Here is a 23562-nt window from a genome sequence, read left to right on the forward strand (position 1 = left end):
TGAGTATTCTTACCTCTTCTGTTTTTAAGGCCTCGCCTGTTTTACCCTGGAGAGCCAAGCGAAGTTGTCTGATATAAACCTGCAGGCCCCGTGCAAAGTACTGCAGCCTAAATGAAGAAGTATTTGCTAATTAACAAATCATCACTTCAACTTTGCTTTTATACCTCAACTTTGTTTTTAAATTCAAAGAATACTACAGCTAAATGACCTTTACCAATAAAGAGTAAATTTTGAGGGGGACTTTCTTTTAATTATCAATGTATGATCATAAGAGATACACAAATAAGTAAAATAAAAGCAGTTTTTCTTCGTCAAAAATTGGAATAGATCCACACTCAACCTGGCAAGGGAAACACTTCTGGCACTGTGCTAAGGAAGCTTGTTATGTTAACCTGCAAGGCATGTGCCTAAATTAGAAACAACCAGGAGCCATGGACAAGAATCAGGTGGCCTGGGTTCTTCTCTTCCACTAGCCAAATGAAGGTCAAGTGACATAGACAAGTCACTTAATCTCTATGTTTACCTGCTAAGGGGGGACAGTGTTTGACCCATTTGCACCTTAGGGTCCAGTTTAAAAATAAAACAAAACTGCAGATTTTGCAAAGGATGTTGAGTAATCTCTTTTTCAAATTTGTTCCCAGGTAATATGTGAAGAAAGGTGGTAACGTAACTCCATCCCGCCAACTTCTAGGAACTCTGCTTAACAACATGGCATCGCTGTTTTTTTTCACTTTCAGAGTAATTTCCTAAGATGCCTGCTTCTGGTCAAACGTTTCACCAAGTATTAAACCTCTGCCTTACCAAAGCATAGAGGACAATAACAGATGATACAGTGGCCAAGCATCTCAAAACTTAAGATGTGAATTTGTTCATGGAATGATTTAATACAAAATATCTTCAGGAAAACGACTTATATTGATTTCTCCAGTGCTGCTCCTCCAGCTGCACTGTAAGGTACTAATAACACTATAAGACAGTAATAGCAGATACAGTTTACTGAATACCCACTATGTGCCAGGCACTGTGCTTAAAGCTTTTCATCCATTGTCTCATTTAATTCTCACAACTCTATAAGGCAGGTACTATTATCAATAAATTTAACAGCTGAGGACAATTTGGGGTGTTAGAGAGGTTAGGGAACCTGCCCAAGATCATGAAGCAAGTAGGGAGAGCCAGAGTCCATTTTTGAAAAAGGTCATCTTCTTCCATGCATTTGCTATGCCACAATAGTTGTATGTTTATATATATTCCTGTTTTGTGGATCTTCCATTCTTTTGCACTGCAGTAAGGCAGGGTGGGGAAAAAGCTCTTATGAAATGAAAACAAAACCTAGGGAGCTTCAAGATAGCTTTCACCTTTGTCAAAGACTGGCCACTTCAATCATACATCACCTGATTTTGAAATCTTTGAGCTTTTCTGCATTCAGCTTGGCTGTTAAGAAATCTGGAAGTTTTCGGCCCAACTGGTGAAAGCTATACAACAAACATTCCACATAACTGAACTGCAGCTTGGGTTCTTCATTACCAGCGTTCTCCCCGTTTTCTGCTTCTTCTGGAGGGAGAGGCATATACTCCTAAGACATGAAAATAGAGAGATGTATGCAATTTGCTCTAGACACTCTTATTGTAAGCATATACTCAAGTAATTATACGGCACGCTTTTAAGACATGAAGCATTAAAAACTAACAAGATCAGAAATTTAAGTAAGATATCCCTTTTACATATTGGATCAATAACCCAGCCTGTCAACATCCCATATTAACCTATACTATAGCTGCTACTACTGCTACTACTACTACTGACAGTGAAAGTGACTAACATTTATTAGGTACTAGGCAGATGAACGAACTGAAGTTCTGAGAGCTTAGGTAAGTTTCCCAGAGTTAATAAGCTGAAGAGGCAGGATTCAACCTGGGTTTGACATCAAAAGCTGATGTTCTTAAAACAGTATGGAGGTTCCTTAAAAAACTAAAAATAGAGTTACCATATGATCCAACAATCCTACTCCTGGGCATATATCCAGAGAAAACTCTAATTCAAAAAGATACATGCACCCCAATGTTCATAGCAGCACTACTTACAATAGCCAAGATATGGAAGCAACCTTAATGTCCATCAACAGATGAATGGATAAAGATGTGGTATATATATATATGTAGACACACACACATATACACAAACAATGGAATACGACTCAGCCATAAAAATGGATGCAATAATGTCATTTGCATTATGGATGCCATTGCAACATGGATGGACCTAGAGATTATCATACCAAATGAAGTATGTCAGACAGAAAAACAAATATCTTACGATGTCACTTATATGTGGAATCTAAAATATGATACAAATGAACTTATTTACAAAACAGAAACAGACTCACAGACATAGAAAATAAACTTATGGTTACCAAAGGGGAAAGGAGGGGGAGGGATAAATAAGGAGTTTGGGATTAGCAGATACAAACTACTATATATAAAATTAAGATAAACAACAAGATCCTACCATATAGCACAGGGAACTATATTCAATATCTTATAATATGGGCTTCCCTGGTGGCGCAGTGGTTGAGAATCTGCCTGCTAATGCAGGGGACACGGGTTCGAGCCCTGGTCTGGGAAGATCCCACATGCCACGGAGCAACTGGGCCCGTGAGCCACAATTACTGAGCCTGCGCATCTGGAGCCTGTGCTCCGCAACAAGAGAGGCCGCGATAGTGAGAGGCCCGCGCACCGCAATGAAGAGTGGTCCCCACTTGCTGCAACTAGAGAAAGCCCTCGCACAGAAACGAAGACCCAACACAGCCATAAATAAATAAATAAATAAATAAATAAAAAGAAAATAGTCACTTAAAGGACAAAAAAATTTAAAAAAAAATCTTATAATAAACCATAATGGAAAAGAATATGAAAAAGAATATATATAACTGGATCACTCTGTTGTACACTAGAAACTAATACAACATTGTAAATCAACTATACTTAAAACAAAAAAAAAGTTGATACTCCTAGAAAAAATACTCCTAAAAGTTATATGGAACCAGAAAAGACCCCAAATAGCCAAAGAAATCCGGAGAAAGAACAAAGCAACAGGCATCACACTTCCTGATTTCAAGCTAGGCTATAAAGTTACAGTCATCAAAACAGTACAGTACTGGCATAAAAAAAGAGAAACAGACCAATGGAACAGAATCAAGAGCCCAGAAATACACCCAAGCATAGATGGTCAACTAATATTTGACAAGGGAGCCAAGAATATTCAATGGAGAAAAGACAGTCTCTTCAGTAGATGGTGCTGGGAAACTAGATATGCACACGTAAAACAATGAAACTGCACCCATATCTTACACCACTCACAAAAATTAACTTGAAATGGTTAAGGACTTAAGTGTAAGACCTGAAACCATGAAATTCCTAGAAGAAAACATAGGAATAAAGCTCCTTGATGTGGGTCATGGTAATGATTTTTTGGGTATGACACCTAAATCACAAGCCACAAAATAAAAAAACAAATGGGACCGCATCAAACTAAAAAGCTTCTATATAGCAAAGTGAAAAGATAACCTGTGAAATGGAAAAATGTATTTGCAAACTATGTATCTGACAAGGGGTTAATATCCAAAATATATAAATACACATACAGCCCAACAGCAAAAAACCAAATAATCCAATCAAAAAACGGACAAAAGAACTTTAACAGACATTTCTTCAAAGAAGATATGAAGGCCAACAAGCACATGAAAAGATGCTCAACATCACTAGTCATTAGGGAATTGCAAATTAAAACCACAGTGAGATATTGGCTCATACCTGTTAGAATGGCCATCATCAAAAAGACAAGAGATAGGGGCAGTTTTGGAAGTTTTAGCTAAGGCAATCAGAGAAGGAAAAGAAATAAAAGGGATCCAAATCAGAAAAGAAAAAGTAAAACTTTGACTGTCTGCAGATGACATGATACTGTACATAGAGAATCCTAAAGATGCTACCAGAAAACTACTAGAGCTAATCAATGAATTTTGTAAAGTAGCAGGATACAAAATTAATGCACAAAAATCTCTTGCATTCCAAACACTAACAACAAAAAATCTGAAAGAGAAATTAAGGAAACATTCCCATTTACCACTGCAACAAAAAGAATAAAATATCTAGGAATAAATCTACCTAAGGAGACAAAAGACCTGTATGCAGAAAACTATACGACACTGATGAAAGAAATCAAAGATTATACGAACAGATGGAGAGATATACCATGTTCTTGGATTGGAAGAATCAACATTGTGAAAATGACTATACTACCCAAAGCAATCTACAGATTCAATGCAATCCCTATCAAACTACCAATGGCACTGTTCACAGAACTAGAACAAAAAATTTTACAATTTGTATGGAAACGCGAAAGACCCTGAATAGCCAAAGCAATCTTGAGAAAGAAAAATGGAGCTGGAGGAATCAGGCTCCCGGACTTCAGACTATACTACAAAGCTACAGTAATCAAGAAAGTATGGTACTGGCACAAAAACAGAAATATAGATCAATGGAACAGGATAGAAAGCCCAGAGATAAACCCACACACATATGGTCCCCTTATCTTTGACAAAGGAGGCAAAAATATACAATGGAGAAAAGACAGCCTCTTCAATAAGTGGTGCTGGGAAAACTGGACAGCTACATGTAAAAGAATGAAATCAGAACACTTCCTAACACTATACACAAAAATAAACTCAAAATGGATTAAAGACCTAAATGTAAGGCCAGATACTATAAAACTTAGAGGAAAACACAGGCAGAACACTCTATGACATAAATCACAGCAAGATCCTTTTTGACCCACCTCCTAGAGTAATGGAAATAAAAACAAAAATAAACAAATGGGACCTAATGAAACTTAAAAGCTTTTGCACAGCAAAGGAAAACATAAGCAAGACGAAAAGACACCTCTCAGAATGGGAGAAAATATTTGCAAACAAAGCAAATGACAAAGGATTAATCTCCAAAATATACAAGCAGTTCATGCAGCTCAGTATCAAAAAAACAAACAACCCAATCCAAAAATGGGCAGAAGACCTAAACAGACATTTCTCCAAAGATATACAGATTGCCAACAAACACATGAAAGAATGCTCAACATCACTAATCATTAGAGAAATGCAAATCAGAACTGCAATGAGGTATCACCTCACACCAGTCAGAATGGCCATCATCAAAAAAATCTACAAACAATAAATGCTGGAGAGGGTATGGAGAAAAGGGAACCCTCTTGCACTGTTGGTGGGAATGTAAATTGATACAGCCACTATGGAGAACATTATGGAGGTTCCTTAAAAAACTAAAAATAGAACTACCATACGACCCAGCAATCCCACTACTGGGCGTATACCCTGAGAAAATCATAATTCAAAAAGAGTCATGTACCACAATGTTCACTGCAGCACTATCTACAATAGCCAGGACATGGAAGCAACCTAAGTGTCCATCGACAGATGAATGGATAAAGGTGTAGCACATATATACAATGGAATATTACTCAGCCATAAAAAGAAACGAAATTGAGTTACTTGTAGTGAGGTGGATGGACCTAGAGTCTGTCATACAGAGTGAAGTTAGCCAGAAAGAGAAGAACAAATATCATATACTAATGCATGTATGTGGAATCCAGAAAAATGGTACAGATGAACCTATCTGTACGGCAGGAATAGAGACGTAGAGGTAGAGAACGGACATGTGGACATGGAGGGTAAGGGGAGGGTGGGACGAATTGGGAGATTAGGTTTGACATAAATACACTACCATGTGTAGAAGAGACAGCTAGCAGGAACCTGCTGTATAGCACAGGGAGCTCAGCTCAGTGCTCTGTGATGACTTAGACAGGTGGGATGGAGGGAGGTTGGCAGGGAGGTCCAAGAGGGAGGGGTTTTATGTATACATATAGCTTATTCACTTCATTGTATAGTAGAAACTAACAAAACATTGTAAAGCAATTATACTCCAACTAAAAACAAAAAAAGATGGCCTATTTCCTCCACAATTATGATTAATGGCTTTATTTCCAGGTTGCTAAAGCCATTTGGCCTTGAGCAGTAACCTTGATGGTGATCTGGTGCAAACATTTAAAATATTTTGATAAAGGAATAGCAGAAAGACTTACTATATAAATCCTGTATTATATTTTGTCTAAAGCATCAACAACAGAAGAAGTGCCAAAGATTAAAACAGATTTTATTTTTAAAGTAAACAACATGTGGTCTGAGCAGCTAACAACACTACAATTATTATCTAAATCATTTCAAAATCTGGTTCTCCATAATCTAGAAATTAATACTACACTATTAGACTTTGGGGCTCTATACTGACTATGCCATAAGGAAAGAAAAAAGTTCTTACCAATAACTTATCAAACAATTTCCTTAAATTTGTTTCTAGCTTTTCCATGTCACCACAAAATGAACTCATTTCAGCCAACAGCTTCAATACCTAAAACACACAATTCACTATTAGCATTCTTTTTGAATGAGCAAGGGTTATAAAATAATAATTATTCCACATAACTATTTAATACTGCTTATTTTTCAATTAGGCTTTTACAGAATCATAACATTTGAACTGGAAAAAAAATTTAGGGATGCAGCCCTATTTTACTGTTGAGGAAACTGAAGGTCAGAGAGATTATGTGACTTGGCTAAGGCACAACGTATGTGAGTGGCAGGGCAGACTCTAAAACCCAGATCTCATGACTCTCAATATATCTGTGAGAATTAGTAAGGAAAAGAATATACATGACACTTTCTGCTACAGGTTAACAACGTACAAGAAAGAGACAATGAGCAAGAACTCTTAACAGCAAAGAATTATTTACTAACATTTAGGATGGGCCTCCTTTGCCATCAAACTTAGTCTCTGGATACTAACTCAAAGTATCAGTAATTGCCACTATTCTTTAGGTTCATCTCTGCTTTACTCAATTCCAGTCTGATAAGCCAAACCCAGGACATGTGAAGGAAACCACAGTGTAAGTGCACAGTGAGACTCTTCTCTATCCTAAAGACCCATGAAGGAAATGGCACATACATTTCCATATTTCAATTCAATTCCACAATCATTACTAGGTGCTTTTCAGAATTCTACATTAGATTCTGAGGATTCAGAGAGGAATAAGGTTAAATTGGGGAGAAAAATATAGAGTATTTTATATGCTGTAAAAAAAATGTATATGTACATTACAGTTGAGATATAAAGGGGACAGAGAGTAGTCAATTCTATTGGAGAACGGATAAAGGACGTTTTATGTTAATTGGTTAAATCTGGCTCTATCAGTCATAGAGATAGGAACTGTCATAATTGAACAACATATTTAAAAGTATTAAGGCTACAAAGGCAGAGACTTAGACTATAATGAAAACTATAGGCAGTGCTTTCCTACTGTAGCAAACTCTCAATGAATCCATAAAGCATTCCTATGTAATTAATCCTGGGACAGGTTACTAGCTAGCCACCACCAGGCCTTAAATCTCTTAGAAATCAGATCAAAGTTAGTGGTTTACATTTATGTTGAAATACGGGAATGACTTTTCAGTGCTAAAAGCAGAAATTTTCTCTTACCTCCAACTGTATATCAAGACCCTCCACCGGGGTAGTCAAGGAACTGAGGTTAGGGAGAACTTGCTCACAGAAATAAGTCACAAACCTTGTGGAATGAACATTTTTCTGTAAAAAATCCAAAGAACACTGAATTGTCAAAAACAAAACAAAAATTATATATATACATATATTATATTCTCTCAAACAGTAGAATGTCAATAGACAAATGCTCAGTACCAAAGCATCAAGTACTGTGGCTAAAATACAACAGAGTGCATACCCCAAAGCACCCCAGGAATAACCTCAATAGACAATATATACTTTGTTGCAAAGTAATCTGGAGCATTGGGACTTTTATACATCTTTCAACTCTTATTTGATTCTCAGGTCAAATTTGGGGGGAAACTTTAGTGTTGAATTTTAGACTGTACATTCCCCCTTTAGAAGGACAGCTCCTTTATTTATTTATTTAAAAAACATTTATTTATCTATTTGGTTGTGCCGGGTCTTAGTTGTGGCAGGCAGGCTCCTTAGTTGCAGCTCACAGGCTCCTTGGTTGTAGTATGCGCGTGGGATCTAGTTCCCTGACCAGGGATTGAACCCAGGCCCCCTGCGTTGGGAGTGCCGAGTCTTAACCACTGCACCACCAGGGAAGTACCAGGACAGCTCCTTTAAATTGTGTTTTTCAAACTTTGCTATGCACATCTCAGAAGATTCATGGCCAGAGGAAGCACAAAGCCAGAGATAAAGAGCAAATGTACCTACAACAACAATCTAAAAAATTTAAGGAATAAAAAAAGTTAAATTACTAAACTAAGTGTTTTAAAAACTCAGTGAAACTATAAAGTATGACGCAAAATCTCAAGACTTTTAAAAAGTCCCTAAGCAAGACTATAAAGAAATTTCTTGCTGCTTTGGGCTCTTCACCTAGGCCTCCATAAAATAAAAGCTCCATTGGGTTAATACTTTTATGCAAAGGTTTGAGGAGAACGCTCAAGTGTATATCTATAAAATTTTAAGCTAATAAAGTAATCAAAATACCAGGTATAAAACAAAGAGCTCACAGAGAAGAGGGGTACTGCCTGCCGAGTGCACTGTAAAAGCCTGTCCACACAGTCAGGATCCGAGGGATTGAAGGTTTGTTCCAGGTCAGCCTGTTCAGCCACCAACTCTACCAGTTGCTGCCTTCCACTCACTGTCTGTAAGCTTTTTAACCCAGATAGTATCTTCATAAACAGGACAAATTCCTCACCAGTCACATCTTCTAGGACCTGGAAAGAGACAATTCAGAACAGTTTTAGTTTCTTTATCATTTGAATGGCAAAGAAATATCAATACTGAAACAGCACAGCAAATTTGTTTTGCAAAGTCAGTTTGCTGCTAATGTTCCTGAAATACTGAAGAGAGGACAACCTCAAGCTTCAGTCAAGTTAGCTTCAGAATAAGCCATGCATTCTCAATGGTGCGCTACATTGTTTCCAATGGAACAAAATTTGGTTCTTGGAAAATTTTACTTTTTTTACGTATAAAGCACAGATATACATATAGTACATAAACAGATATACAGTATATCTGTGGTATTAAAATTTCATGGGATAGTGGCTAAGGGAAAAAATATCTAAAAAGGCTCTTCAGGGGGTGATAGCCAAAAAAAAAAAAAAAAGATGGAGAAAATGTGGCAATAAACTGTTAAATCAGACTCAGTTCCCTATATTTAAAAGCAGCCTCATTCACATTAATATGATAATTGTATACAAAACAGGAGACCATGCAAATTTTAAGTGCTCCATATCAGTAGGTCTAAGCCTTTCTGTTCACTGACCAAAGGAGCAAGCAATCATGACGTATCCCACCAAATAACTAGCTGGGGCATAGGTGAAATATGCTGCTCCTTTCTCTCTCACTAAAGAAATCTTACCAATAAGCAAGTGAGTGGTGCTGTTAGAGAAAATTTTGAATTTTCCTGCACACATAAAAATAAATTATTCCCAAACATTGGTACTGTATGAATGAAAAGTTAATTGTGACGCACCTTTCAAATCTTAGCAACTATAACTATGCCAGCGCTGGGAGCACAAATAAGCATGGTCTCTAGAGCTTATAGTGTCATGGGATAGGATGAAACAATAGGTCATTTCAAGGTGACTTCATTTTCATTCTGAAATGATCCAGAATACTATGGGAGAATATCCTAAAATCAGGGAGGAAGGGCAGGAATTAGGTAAAAATTCCTAAAGGAAATGATTCCTTCCTGATGAATGCATAAATTTTAAGGATAACACCACAAAGGATTTAAATGTGATCAAACCCTTTAAATTAACACATTGATTCATCATTACAAGTGACCAAAGTGCAAAGCACAACATAAGAAAATATTGAAGTTCTACGGTGGTTCTTATGGGATATATCACCTTATACACAAGCCACATATAGCACTGATGAATACTGCTAATTTCAAATATGTTCTTGTGCATTAGAGAAGTTCACTAAAGGATAACCGAAGCTTACCTTCTTGGATTCAGTTAGTATAAGTTCCTCTACTTCCTTTGTTAAGACTTCATCTGGTAAAGTCTTAAGTTTTGTAGAAAGGAATTTAATTGCTCGTTCTCTAACAATGTCCTCTCCTTGAAGAATTTGGCTGAACAAGCCACCTAAAGTCCCTGCAAAACAAAACAGTTGCATGCAGCAAGTCAATTCTATATAGGAATGAAAATTTTCAAGTTAATTTGAATTACAGTATTTCTTTTCAAGTGAATTAACAAACTTCCTGAATATCACTGATACTGGTTAAACTGTCTGAAATTTCTAAAGCCCCAACCATAAGAGTGATCATATGCTTTGTTCACGGATTCAGAATCAGCTTGAGCATGACTTTCCTTTTCTATCACTATTAATAATAAATAAACTCAGGTATTTTGGAAGAATTTCTTTAAAGTGGCAAAGGGAGTTTTTCCAATAGATTTCTAAGGGAAAATTTGATCTGTTTTTGCAATTATTTCTGCTGGTTTTTCGAGTCACAAACATCTTGAGCTAAGCTTTTTTTGGAGAACACTTAGAATTTTTATGAAACAGATGTCTGGGTGAATCCCAGACTTCACCCTTAATGAGTATTGCCAAACTCCCTAATTTTTTAGGACATTGAACACAATTCAGAACAAGAAGTGGCCTTACCTTTTGCATCCATCTTAAATATACTTAATAGGGCATTGTTCACTAAGTTAAATTCTGCAGAGTCATCTGGATAGAAAAAAAGTGGTACAATGTATAAAATAAATGAAAAATATCATCTGCTTCATTTTCAAACTTAAGACTCAACATAGTTTCTCACAGATTACATTGAGAGGAGACATATAACTAAGCATTTCTCTCAAGCACCAAGAAAATACATCTTTCTTGTAAGGGTAGAGAACCTGATCTAGTGTACCTGGAAAGCTCTTATGTTAAGAGGGTACAATTAAGAAACTACAGGAAATTGGGGGGTGGGGGGATGGTGGTGAATAAAAATTCCCCGAAGAATCCAGTCATTATATCTTTATGAACAGAATTCAAAACAAAACTAGAAACTAGATAATCACAAGTCAGTAAGCTTCAAACTACTGAATAAAAAAGAGAATTTAAATTTCTATCAGAGGTAGCACCTTCAGAAAAAAAAAAAAGCTAAGAAAAACAGAGTCATTATTTCAGAGAGAATTTATATTTAGATAAAAGGGTATTAATAAAATTCCTTACCTGTCTGCAAAAGTTGGGTTAGTATATCTGCCACTCGGGGAAGATTTTCTCCAGTGGCAAATTGAGGCAGCTCTTTAATTGCCTGCCGTCGAATCTGAACATAATTTCAAACAAAAAATTAACCAAATACTATCATAAATAAAAACAACCTCAACCTTTAAAGAAAACAAAAACCACAGACAAACCATATAAGGGCATATGAGTCACAAAAATATGAGATTTTTAGCAGTTTTAGAAATAATTTACTCCAATTTAATATTCAACCTTCACAGAATACTAAAACAAAATGTGGTGGAAAGGGACATTAAATACAATTATCTGGAGTAGGCAGATTTGAGATTATAAACAACAGTTTATATGCTGATTATACACAACTGTTGGGTTTTTACTACCTGTGGGTACATAATACAGTATCCCTCAAGAATGGCTACAGTGTCAATATCATATCTAATAACTATTTACTTTAGAATTTTCAGTATTGACTACTTAATACATTTGTGAATACATTCTGTGAACTTCATTCCAAATATGTGATCGTGGCTTATCTAGTTTAACATAAAAGTGCAAAGGAGTTAAATCTAACAAATTACGCATGAAATCATGATTTCATTTGAAAAGCCAGGGGCTAATAGTTGAAAATTCTTAGGAACCTGTATCAGCAGCCAGAAATGCTAATGGTTAATTCTGTTCCAAGGAAAAACTATTTCTTTTTATTCTAGTAATCACATACAATTTTTTCACAGGTCAATTATTTTTCTGCTATGCAAAATATTTAGGGGTGTTGAAGCTATATTTTATGCTGCAATACTATTATTATTTTAAATATCCAATCAAGCATAAATTGACTACAAACTAACACTAGTCTGATTTCATATGCACAATGCGTAATAATCTAAGGAAAAGATGTGAGCCACAACCATTTTCAACAGTGGATAACAAATAAGCAAAACAAAGTATTATGTGATTCTACAGATTCTTCACAGTTGAAAGAACTAATATATTTTCTTACATGTAGATTTAAGCCTTGGTATGTTGTCACACCAGGCCACACTGCAGTATTTTATTGTGCACTGATATGATTGGTACTTCAGTTATATTAGCTACACACAGAAAATGTCTGAAAATGGCAAAAGCAACACCTGAAAACTTGTTGAAAAGTGTCAAACATAAACTTACTGATACGTCTTCATCCTCACAGAGGTCTAACTGTGCATTGATAGCAGAATCAGCCAATTCTGGAAAATGCTTAAAGAATTTTGGAATAAACTGAGCTGCTAATCTTTTTTCCTTGGTACCACCTTTGACACCATCCAATATCACTTGATAAGCATCTTTATGCTGAAAGAAAGAATGAAGTAGAAAAGAAACACAATTTTGAAGGATGGGAAGCTAAACAAACTTCTTTGAGTCTGCTTTAAATTAGCTAAATTTTACATAGGCTATGAAATGGGCTTATTTTTGGAGTTTTACTGCTTAAATTTGACAGCTACCTTCCTACTATCTGCTCCCTGTCCCCCATGTTATTATTTGTGAGTTGGGAAAGAGAGAAGAATGACTCTAATATTAAGTGGAAAAAGCAAGTTTGTTATGTACCAACACTTCTTTATTCTAGTGATTACTGACCCTAGCCTTGTGATTGTATCATGCTTTAAAAATTTGTAATGAATATAATAGAATTCTCAAAGAATTGTGTTACATTTACTTAAATATATTTATCTGTTTCCAATTAGCACCTTGCAGAAGGTAGAGAGAATACACTCCTGAAATTAAGCAATATGAGGAAGGTTAGGAAGCTTTATTTTGCCTCATATTTTAGGATATAAAAATGGTAATTCATTCTATATGGCCAGCCAATTTCGATGAAGACAGATGCTAATATCACATATTTAACTTTTCATTAAAATAATACATTCAAAGCTCATTTGTTTCCTTTAAAAAAAAAAAGCAGAAGTGCTGTACCTCAGATACTCATAATGTGAAGAATCAACAAGTTCCCAATCCCCCCTACACACTTGCCTCCAAACCAGTCCTTTTATTAAATGGATCAGCTGGCAAACAAAGTAATAAATATCACAGCTACAGAATACTTTTAATTCCTGGAAAACCTTAAACATAATACAAATACCAAATATGTATTTACTCTGTATAAAGCAATTCTCTAAATGCTTTCGATAAGTGAGTTTACTTTATGCCATCAAGAGCGGATAACTAAAGAACAGCCAATGGATTAGAGAATTACCACAAATTTAGTTTTGTGATAATTCTTCTCATGGACAATATACTGTGTTAAGTGAAAAAAAATACAGCAAGATGAAAAGTTATTTAGGTTCAGTGGGATCTCAATTAAGGACATTATTATTATTATCATTATTTTTGGCCGCCCTACAAGGCATGCAAGATCTTAGTTCCCCAACCAGGGATCAAACCCATGCCCCCTGCAGTGGAAGCTCAAAGCCTTGACCGCTGGACCACCAGGGAAGTCCCAAGGACATTAAAAAATAATCAGAAATAAAGTGCTCCATGTATCAAAGGGCTATGATCACAATTAGATCTTCTAAAGGTACACATTTTAATATAATCTGCATAATTACTAGATTACTTTAAAAGTTCATAGATTGACAACCTATCTAAAAACACAAATTCTAAAAATTAGTTCTAATAAACAAATTCCATCAAACTGATTAATGACAACTCCTTCTACTATCTTAAACATTAATACCACCCCCTAAATAACAGAAATTTCTGTGAATAAGGTTAGCTTCCTCATGAAATGCAGACACAAAATCAGTCTTCAGGAGTTACTACTTCAAAAGTGTATTATACACTTTTGGGCTTCCCTGGTGGTGCACTGGTTAAGAATCCACCTGCCAATGCAGGAGACATGGATTCGAGCCCTGGGCCGAGAAGATCCCACATGCCGCAGAGCAACTAAGCTCGTGCACCACAACTACTGAGCCTGCGCTCTAGAGCCCACAAGCCACAACTACTGAGCCCACAAGCCACAACTACTGAAGCCCGCACGCCTAGAGCCCGTGCTCTGCAACAAGAGAAGCCACGGCAATGAGAAGCCCACGCACCACAACGAAGAGCAGCCCCCACTTGCCGCAACTAGAGAAAGCCCACATGCAGCAACGAAGACCCAGTGCAGCCAAAAATAAATAAGTTTATATTAAAAAAAGTGTATTATACACTTTTTAGTGCAAAGGTTCGAAAAAATCATAGCTGACTTCTCTACCAATGTACACTCCTGTGGCTTGCTTCATAGCTTCTAGTAGACTTCATAAAATTGAAGTATTGAGCAGTCTGACATCCTTAGTTTTTGCAGAGTATCACAATCCAATTTCCTTTAACTCAAACTTCAGACTTTACTTATAAACCCCTTTGAATTGTCTAAAATTCACTGTCTAAAATTAAATGAAGGATCCCTGCTTAAAACAACCCATCCCCCTACCAAGGGGAAAAAAATGTGGAATAGAATAAAAAGGGATTATTAGCAACACTTACTGAAAGCCTGCATGGAACTGTGGAATGCCTTCTGTACGTGCCTCACAATAATCCTGAGTTAGGTGTTACTATCCTTGTTTTTCAGATGAGAAAACCAAGGCTTAGAGAAGTGAAATAATTTGTACAGAACCACATATAGTTAGTTAAGTAGCAGACCCAGGACCTGAACATAGTTCTGATGGGCTTTTAAGTCAAGATCTGTGCCTAATACCAAGCTTCTTTAATTGGAATCTTTCAAATTAGTGTCCTGAGATCTTAATTAACAAAGGAGGAGAGAAAGAAAAGCTTGCCAGATCGAGGATTGTCAAAGGTAAAATTTGAGTCCTAAATACAGTCACCACACAGCCATATAAATTGAAATGTAGTATACTAAACAGCAAGACCTTTGGAAAGTTAAGACATTTTAACATAGTCATAATAGAAATCAAAGTTTTTACCATTAATAGGCATCAGTTCTATCAAATAATTTCACAGACATTACTAATAGACTTCAACTAATTATCCTTTATGAAATGCAAAATAAAATTATATTCTTCCTTGCCAGCTTTTTGAATTATTTGTCTTTTAACTGTAGTACAGGGACAGGACTTTTTAACAAAAATCTCCCTAAAGTAATTACTACCTCTGCTTTTCAAAGTAGGAAACAAGATATAAGTGATATTTGCAGTGATCATAGTGATTTAGTAACAGGTAGGAATGTAACCATAAGAAAATGTTTCAAATACTACACAGCACTGTGTATCTTTGTTTTTCCAACAGTTGTATTTATATTTTAGCGGGATAAATTAATGATCCTAATAAGAAGCTTTAATTGTAAATGCTTTTAATGGATTTCTAAAGCTGTGTATTTGTGTGATTTTAATTTCTAATTAAAGGAGGAAACTCTAAAGAAATCTCTAAGATATTTTCAAGTAAAAAAGTCAGTTACAATTTGATCCACATTTGGCAGACACATTCTAAAAGTAAAACCTTGCAATTATGATTGTCAAATCACAACCGATATGCATAAGTGGTCACTGACGTGCCGGGTAAGCCACGTTTGGGTCCAGGATGCAGCCTTTATGAAATAAAGCATTATTTTAGAGAAGAAAGGGTGTAGTTTCAACAAATTTCTCTAGTATGACATAAAAAGAAAATGGATAAGCTAAGCTATACTACTTCCTTCCTCAGGCTCAATTAATAAACATAGTTTGAATTTAATACAAGTGTTAAACTGTTAACACTTCTACATTATTTTTGAGTGATTATGAACTTGGTTGGTCTGTGATTTTAGCTTAAGCATACCAAAAAAAGTACCAAAAGAATGCTATTTCATGAAATATAAGTCAGTAAAGCTTATACTCTTCCACACTTAGGAGCCAATATACTCCTGCGTAAGAGAACATAGAAGGAAGGAGGAGCTTCAAGATGGCGGAAGAGTAAGATGCGGAGATCACCTTCCTCCCCAGAAATACATCAGAAATACATCTACATGTGGAACTGCTCCTACAGAACACCCACTGAACTCTGGCAGAAGACCTCAGACCTCCCAAAAGGCAAGAAACTCCCCACGTACCTGGGTAGGGCAAAAGAAAAAAGAAAAAACAGAGACAAAAGAATAGGGACGGGACCTGCACCAGTGGGAGGGAGCTGTGAAGGAGGAAAGGTTTCCACACACTAGGAAGCCCCTTCGCGGGTGGAGACTGCGGGTGGCGGAGGGGGTAAGCTTTGGAGCCACAGGGGAGAGCGCAGCAACAGGGTGCGGCGGGCAAAGCGGAGAGATTCCCGCACGGAGGATCGGTGCCGACCAGCACTCACCAGCCCGAGAGGCTTGTCTGCTCACCCGCCGGGATGGGCGGGACTGGGAGCTGAGGCTCGGGCTTCAGAGGTCAGATCCCAGGGAGAGGACTGGGGTTGGCAGCGTGAACACAGCCTGAAGGGGCTAGTGCGCCACAGCTAATCGGGAGGGAGTCCAGGAAAAAGTCTGGAGCTGCCGAAGAGGCTAGAGACTTTTTCTTGCCTCTTTGTTTCCTGGTGCGCGAAGAGAGGGGATTAAGAGTGCTGCTTAAAGGAGCTCCAGAGACAGGCGCGAGCCGCGGCTATCAGCGCAGACCCCAGAGATGGGCATGAGACACTAAGGCTGCTGCTGCCGCCACCAAGAAGCCTGTGTGCAAGCACAGGTCACTCTCCACACCTCCCCTCCCCAGAGCCTGTGCAGCCCACCACTGCCAGGGGCCCGTGATCCAGGGACAACTTCCCCGGGAGAACACACGGCAAACCTCAGGCTGGTGCAACGTCACGCTGGCCTCTGCCACCGCAGGCTGCCCTGAACTCCGTACCCCTCCCTCCCACCGGCCTGAGTGAGCCAGAGCCCCTGAATCAGCTGTTCCTGTCTGGGCAGAAAGAGACGCCCTCAGGCGACCTACATGCAGAGGCAGGGCCAAATCCAAAGCTGAACCCCAGGAGCTGTGCGAACAAAGAAGAGAAAGGGAAGTTTCTCCCAGCAGCCTCAGGAGCAGCGCGGACTAAATCTCCACAGTCAACTTGATGTACCCTGCATCTGTGGAATACCTGAATAGACAACGAATCATCCCAAATTGAGGAAGTGGACTTTGGGAGCAACAATATATATATTTTTTTCCCTCTTTCTTTTTTTGTGAGTGTGTATGTGTATGCTTCTGTGTGTGATTTTGTCTGTATAGCTTTGCTTTTACCATTTGTCCTAGGGTTCTGTCTGTCCGTTTTTTGTGGGTTTTTTTTAGTATAGTTTTTAGTGCTTGTTATCATTTGTGAATTTGTTTTTTCGTTTGGTTGCTCTCTTCTTCCTTTATTACTTAAAAAAAATTTTTTTAATGATTACTTTTGATTTTAATAACTTTATTTTATTTTATCTTATCTCCTTCTTTTTTTCCCCTCCCTTTTATTCTGAGCCGTGAGGATGTAAGGCTCTTGGTGCTCCAGCCAGGCGTCAGGGCTGTGCCTCTGAGGTGGGACAGCCAAGTTCAGGACATTGGTCCACAAGAGACCTCCCAGCTCCATGTAATATCAAATGGCGAAAATCTCCCAGAGATCTCCATCTCAATGCCAAGACCCAGCTCCACGCAACAACCAGCAAGCTCCAGTGCTGGACACCCTATGCCAAACAACTAGCAAGACAGGAACACAAGCCCATCCATTAGCAGAGAGGCTGCCTAAAATCATAAGGCCACAGAAAACCCAAAACACACCAGCAGACATGCACCTGCCCACCAGAAAGACAAGATCCAGCTTCATCCACCAGAACACAGGCACGAGTCCCCTCCACCAGGAAGCATACACAACCCAGTGAACCAAACTTAACCACTGGGGGCAGATACCAAAAACAACAGGAACTACGAACCTGCAGTCTGTGCAAAGGAGACCCCAAACACAGTAAGTTAAGCAAAATGAGAAGACAGAGAAACACACAGCAGATGAAGGAGCAAGGTAAAAACCCACCAGAACAAACAAATGAAGAGGAAATAGGCAGTCTACCTGAAAAAGAATTCAGAATAATGATAGTAAAGATGATCCAAAATCTTGGAAATAGAATGGAGAAAATACAAGAAACGTTTAACAAGGACCTAGAAGAACTAAAGAGCAAACAAACAGTGATGTACAACACAATAAATGAAATTAAAAATTCTCTAGAAGGGATCAATATCAGAATAACTGAGGCAGAAGAACGGATAAGTGACCTGGAAGATAAAATAGTGGAAATAACTACTGCAGAGCAGAATAAAGAAAAAAAATGAAAAGAATTGAGGACAGTCTCAGAGACCTCTGGGAGACCATTAAACACACCAACATTCAAATTATAAGGGTCCCAGAAGAAGAGAAAAACAAAGGGACAGAGAAAATATTTGAAAACATTATAGTTGAAAACTTCCCTAATATGGGAAAGGAAATAGTTAATCAAGTACAGGAAGCACAGAGAGTCCCATACAGGATAAATCCAAGGAGAAACACGCCAAGACACATATTAATCAAACTATCAAAAATTAAATACAAAGAAAAAATATTAAAAGCAGCAAGGGAAAAACAACAAATAACATACAAGGGAATCCCCATAAAGTTAAGAGCTGATCTTTCAGCAGAAACTCTCCAAGCCATTAGGGAGTGGCAGGACATATTTAAACTGATGAAGGGGAAAAACCTACAACCAAGGTCACTCTACCCAGCAAGGATCTCATTCAGATTTGATGGAGAAATTAAAACTTTTACAGACAAGCAAAAGCTAAGAGAATTCAGCACCACCAAACCAGCTCTACAACAAATGCTAAAGGAATTTCTCTAGGCAGGAAACACAACAGAAGGAAAAGACTTACAATAACAAACCCAAAACAATTAAGAATATGGTAATAGGAACATACATATTGATAATTACCTTAAATTTAAATGGATTAAATACTCCAACCAAAAGACACAGACTGCCTGAATGGATACAAAAACAAGACCTGTCTATATGTTGTCTACAAGAGACCCACTTCAGACCTAGGGACACATACAGACTGAAAGTGAGGGGATGGAAAAAGATATTCCATGCAAACGGAAATCAAAAGAAAGCTGGAGTAGCAATTCTCATATCAGACAAAATAGACTTTAAAACAAAGACTATTACAAGAGAGAAAGAAGGACACTACATAATGATCAAGGGATCAATCCAAGAAGAATATGTAACAGTTGTAAATATTTATGCACCCAACATAGGAGCACCTCAATACATAAGGCAAATACTAACAGCCATAAAAGGGGAAATCGACAGTAACACAATCAGTGTAGGGGACTTTAACACCCCACTTTCACCAATGGATAGATTCAAAATGAAAATAAAGAAAGAAACACAAGCTTTAAATGATACATTAAACAAGATGGACTTAATTGATATTTAAAGGACATTCCATCCAAAAGCAACAGAATACACTTTCTTCTCAAGTGTTCATGGAACATTCTCCAGGATAGATCATATCTTGGGTCACAAATCAAGCCATGGTAAATTTAAGAAAACTGAAGTCGTATCAAGTATCTTTTCTGACCACAACGCTATGAGACTAGATGTCAATTACAGGAAAAAAATCTGTAAAAAATACAAACACATGGAGGCTAAACAATAAACTACTTAATAACCAAGAGATCACTGAAGAAATCAAAGAGGAGATAAAAAAATACCTAGAAACAAATGACACTGAAAACACGATGACCCAAAACCTATGGGATGCAGCAAAAGCAATTCTAAGAGGGAAGTTTATAGCAATACAATCCTACCTTAAGAAACAACAAACATCTCAAATAAACAACCTAACCTTACACCTAAAGCAATTAAAGAAAGAAGAACAAAAAAGCCCCAAACTTAGCAGAAGAAAAGAAATCATAAATATCAGATCAGAAATAAATGGAAAAGAAATAAAGGAAACAACAGCAAAGATCAATAAAACTAAAAGCTGGTTCTTTGAGAAGATAAACAAAATTGACAAACCGTTAGCCAGACGCATCAAGAAAAACAGGGAGAAGACTCAACAGAATTAGAAATGAAAAAAGAGAAGTAACAACTGACACGGCAGAAATACAAAGGATCATGAGATATTACTACAAGCAACTATATGCCAATAAAATGGACAACCTGGAAGAAATGGACAAATTCTTAGAAATGCACAACCTTCCAAGACTGAACCAGGAAGAAATAGAAAATATGAACAGACCAATCACAAGCACTGAAATTGAAACTGTGATTAAAAATCTTCCAACAAACAAAAGCCCAGGACCAGATGGCTTCACAGGCGAATTCTATCAAACATTTAGAGAAGAGCTAACACCTATCCTTCTCAAACTCTTCCAAAATATAGCAGAGGGAGGAACACTCCCAAACTCATTCTACGAGGCCACCATCACCCTGATACCAAAACCAGACAAAGATGTCACAAAGAAAGAAAACTACAGGCCAATATCACGGATGAACATAGATGCAAAAATCATCAATACTGGCAAACAGAATCCAACAGCACATTAAAAGGATCATACACCATGATCAAGTGGGGTTTATCCCAGGAATGCAAGGATTCTTCAATATACGCAAATCAATCAATGTGATACACCATATTAACAAATTGAAGGAGAAAAACCATATGATCATCTCAATAGATGCAGAGAAAGCTTTCAACAAAATTCAACACCCATTTATGATAAAAACCCTCCAGAAAGTAGGCATAGAGGGAACTTACCTCAACATAATAAAGGCCATATATGACAAACCCACACTAACATCATCCTCAATGGTGAAAAACTGAAACCATTTCCACTAAGATCAGGAACAAGACAAGGTCACCCACTCTCACCACTATTATTCAACATAGTTTTGGAACTTTTAGCCACAGCAATCAGAGAAGAAAAAGAAATAAAAGGAATCCAAATCGGAAAAGAAGAAGTAAAACTGTCACTGTTTGCAGATGACATGATACTATACATAGAGAATACTAAAGATGCTACCAGAAAACTACTAGAGCTAATCAATGAATTTGGTAAAGTAGCAGGATACAAAATTAATGCACAGAAATCTCTAGCATTCCTATACACTAATGATGAAAAATCTGAAAGTGAAATTAAGGAAACACTCCCATTTACCATTGCAACAAAAAGAATAAATCCCTAGGAGTAAACCTACGTAAGGAGACAAAAGACCTGTATGCAGAAAACTATAAGACACTGATGAAAGAAATTAAAGATGATACAAATAGATGGCGAGATATACCATGTTCTTGGATTGGAAGAATCAACATTGTGAAAATGACTATACTACCCAAAGCAATCTACAGATTCAATGCAATCCCTATCAAACTACCAATGGCATTTTTCACAGAACTAGAACAAAAAATCTCACAATTTGTAAGGAAACACAAAGACCCCGAATAGCCAAAGCAATCTTGAGAAAGAAAAATGGAGCTGGAGGAATCAGGCTCCTGGACTTCAGACTATACTACAAAGCTACAGTAATCAAGACAGTATGGTACTGGCACAAAAACAGAAATACAGAATAATGGAACAGGATAGAAAGCCCAGAGATAAACCCACACACATATGGTCCCCTTATCTTTGAAAAGGAGACAAGAATATCCAGTGGAGAAAAAACAGCCTCTTCTATAAGTGGTGCTGGGAAAACTGGACAGCTACATGTAAAACAATGAAATTAGAACACTCCCTAACACCATACACAAAAATAAACTCAAAATGGATTAAAGACCTAAATGTAAGGCCAGACACTATCAAACTCTTAAAGGAAAACATATGCAGAACACTCTATGACATAAATCACAGCAAGATCCTCTTTGACCCATCTCCTACAGAAATGGAAATAAAAACAAATGGGACCTAATGAAAGTTAAAAGCTTTTGCACAGCAAAGGAAACCATAAACAAGACGAAAAGACAACCCTCAGCATGGGAGAAAATATTTGCAAATGAAGCAACTGAGAAAGGATCATCTCCAAAATTTACAAGCAGCTCATGCAGCTCAACATCAAAAAAACACACAACCCAACCCAAAAATGGGAGGAAGACCTAAACAGATATTTCTCCAAAGAAGATATACAGATTGCCAACACACACATGAAAGAATGCTCAACATCACTAATCATGAGAGAAATGCAAATCAAAACTGCAATGAGGTATCACCTCACACCAGTCAGAATGGCCATCATCAAAAAATCTACAAACAATAATGCTGGAGAGGGTGTGGAGAAAAGAGAACCCTCTTGCACTGTTGGTGGGAATGTAAATTGATACAGCCACTATGGAGAACAGTATGGAGGTTCCTTAAAAAACTAACAATAGAACTACCATACGACCCAGCAGTCCCACTACTGGGCATATACCCTGAGAAAACCGTAATTCAAAAAGAGTCATGTACCGCAATGTTCACTGCAGCTCTATTTACAATAGCCAGGACATGGAAGCAACCTAAGTGTCCATCAACAGATGAATGGATAAAGAAGATGTGGCACATATATACAATGGAATATTACTCAGCCATAAAAAGAAACAAAATTGAGTTATTTGTAGTGAGGGGGATGGACCCAGGGTGTGTCATACAGAGTGAAGTTAGAAAGAGAAAAACAAATACCGTATGCTAACACATATATATGGAATCTGAGAAAAAAAAAAAAAAGGTCATGAAGAACCTAGGGGCAAGATGGGAATAAAGACGCAGACCTACTAGAGAATGGACTTGAGGATATGGGGAGGGGGAAGGGTAAGTTGGGACAAAGTGAGAGAGTGGCAGGGACATATATACACTACCAAATGTAAAATAGCTAGTGGGGAGTAGCCGCATAGCACAGGGAGATCAGCTTGGTGACCACCTAGAGGGGTGGGATAGGGAGGGTGGGAGGGAGGGAGACGCAAGAGGGAAGAGATATGGGGATATATGTATATGTATAACTGATTCACTTTGTTATAAAACAGAAACTAATACACCACTGTAAAGCAATTATACTCCAATAAAGATGTTAAAAAAAAAAAAGACACAGGAGAAATCCACGTTTAGGCATTATATTGATAGAATCTTAGATCAGCCTAATTGTCAAAATTCCTTAATATTTTTGACTACATAAGATAAAATTAAATATTTACATTTTAAAATTACGTACATTCATAAAAATTTGAGACAAAATTTAAGTTAATGGTGGGCCACGGCTTGCTCTATTATGGCCTGTTGGGAGCCCTGCGTAGAGCACAGTGGAAAAGGGGGTTAGGGAGGTATAAGAACA

General features: G+C 37.4%; 1 protein-coding gene across 5 annotated transcripts in view; it reads right to left on the reverse strand.

Moving 5' to 3' along the window:
• The window catches only part of API5 (apoptosis inhibitor 5), a 37563-nt gene that overhangs the window by 10596 nt on the left and 3405 nt on the right, over positions 1–23562 (reverse strand). For all 5 annotated transcript variants that reach the window (XM_082343780.1, XM_082343782.1, XM_082343779.1 and 2 more), the window contains exons 2-10: positions 12480–12641; positions 11304–11397; positions 10746–10811; positions 10083–10234; positions 8639–8845; positions 7596–7700; positions 6381–6470; positions 1392–1573; positions 14–107 (exon numbers count right to left, since the gene is read on the reverse strand). In XM_082343780.1, coding sequence (XP_082199906.1) covers positions 14–107; positions 1392–1573; positions 6381–6470; positions 7596–7700; positions 8639–8845; positions 10083–10234; positions 10746–10811; positions 11304–11397; positions 12480–12641 — 1152 coding nt within the window. The remainder of the gene's footprint in view (positions 1–13; positions 108–1391; positions 1574–6380; positions 6471–7595; positions 7701–8638; positions 8846–10082; positions 10235–10745; positions 10812–11303; positions 11398–12479; positions 12642–23562) is intronic.

This window comes from Balaenoptera borealis (assembly GCF_965194805.1).
Source record: "Balaenoptera borealis genome assembly, chromosome: 11".
Classification (NCBI taxonomy): domain Eukaryota; kingdom Metazoa; phylum Chordata; class Mammalia; order Artiodactyla; family Balaenopteridae; genus Balaenoptera; species Balaenoptera borealis.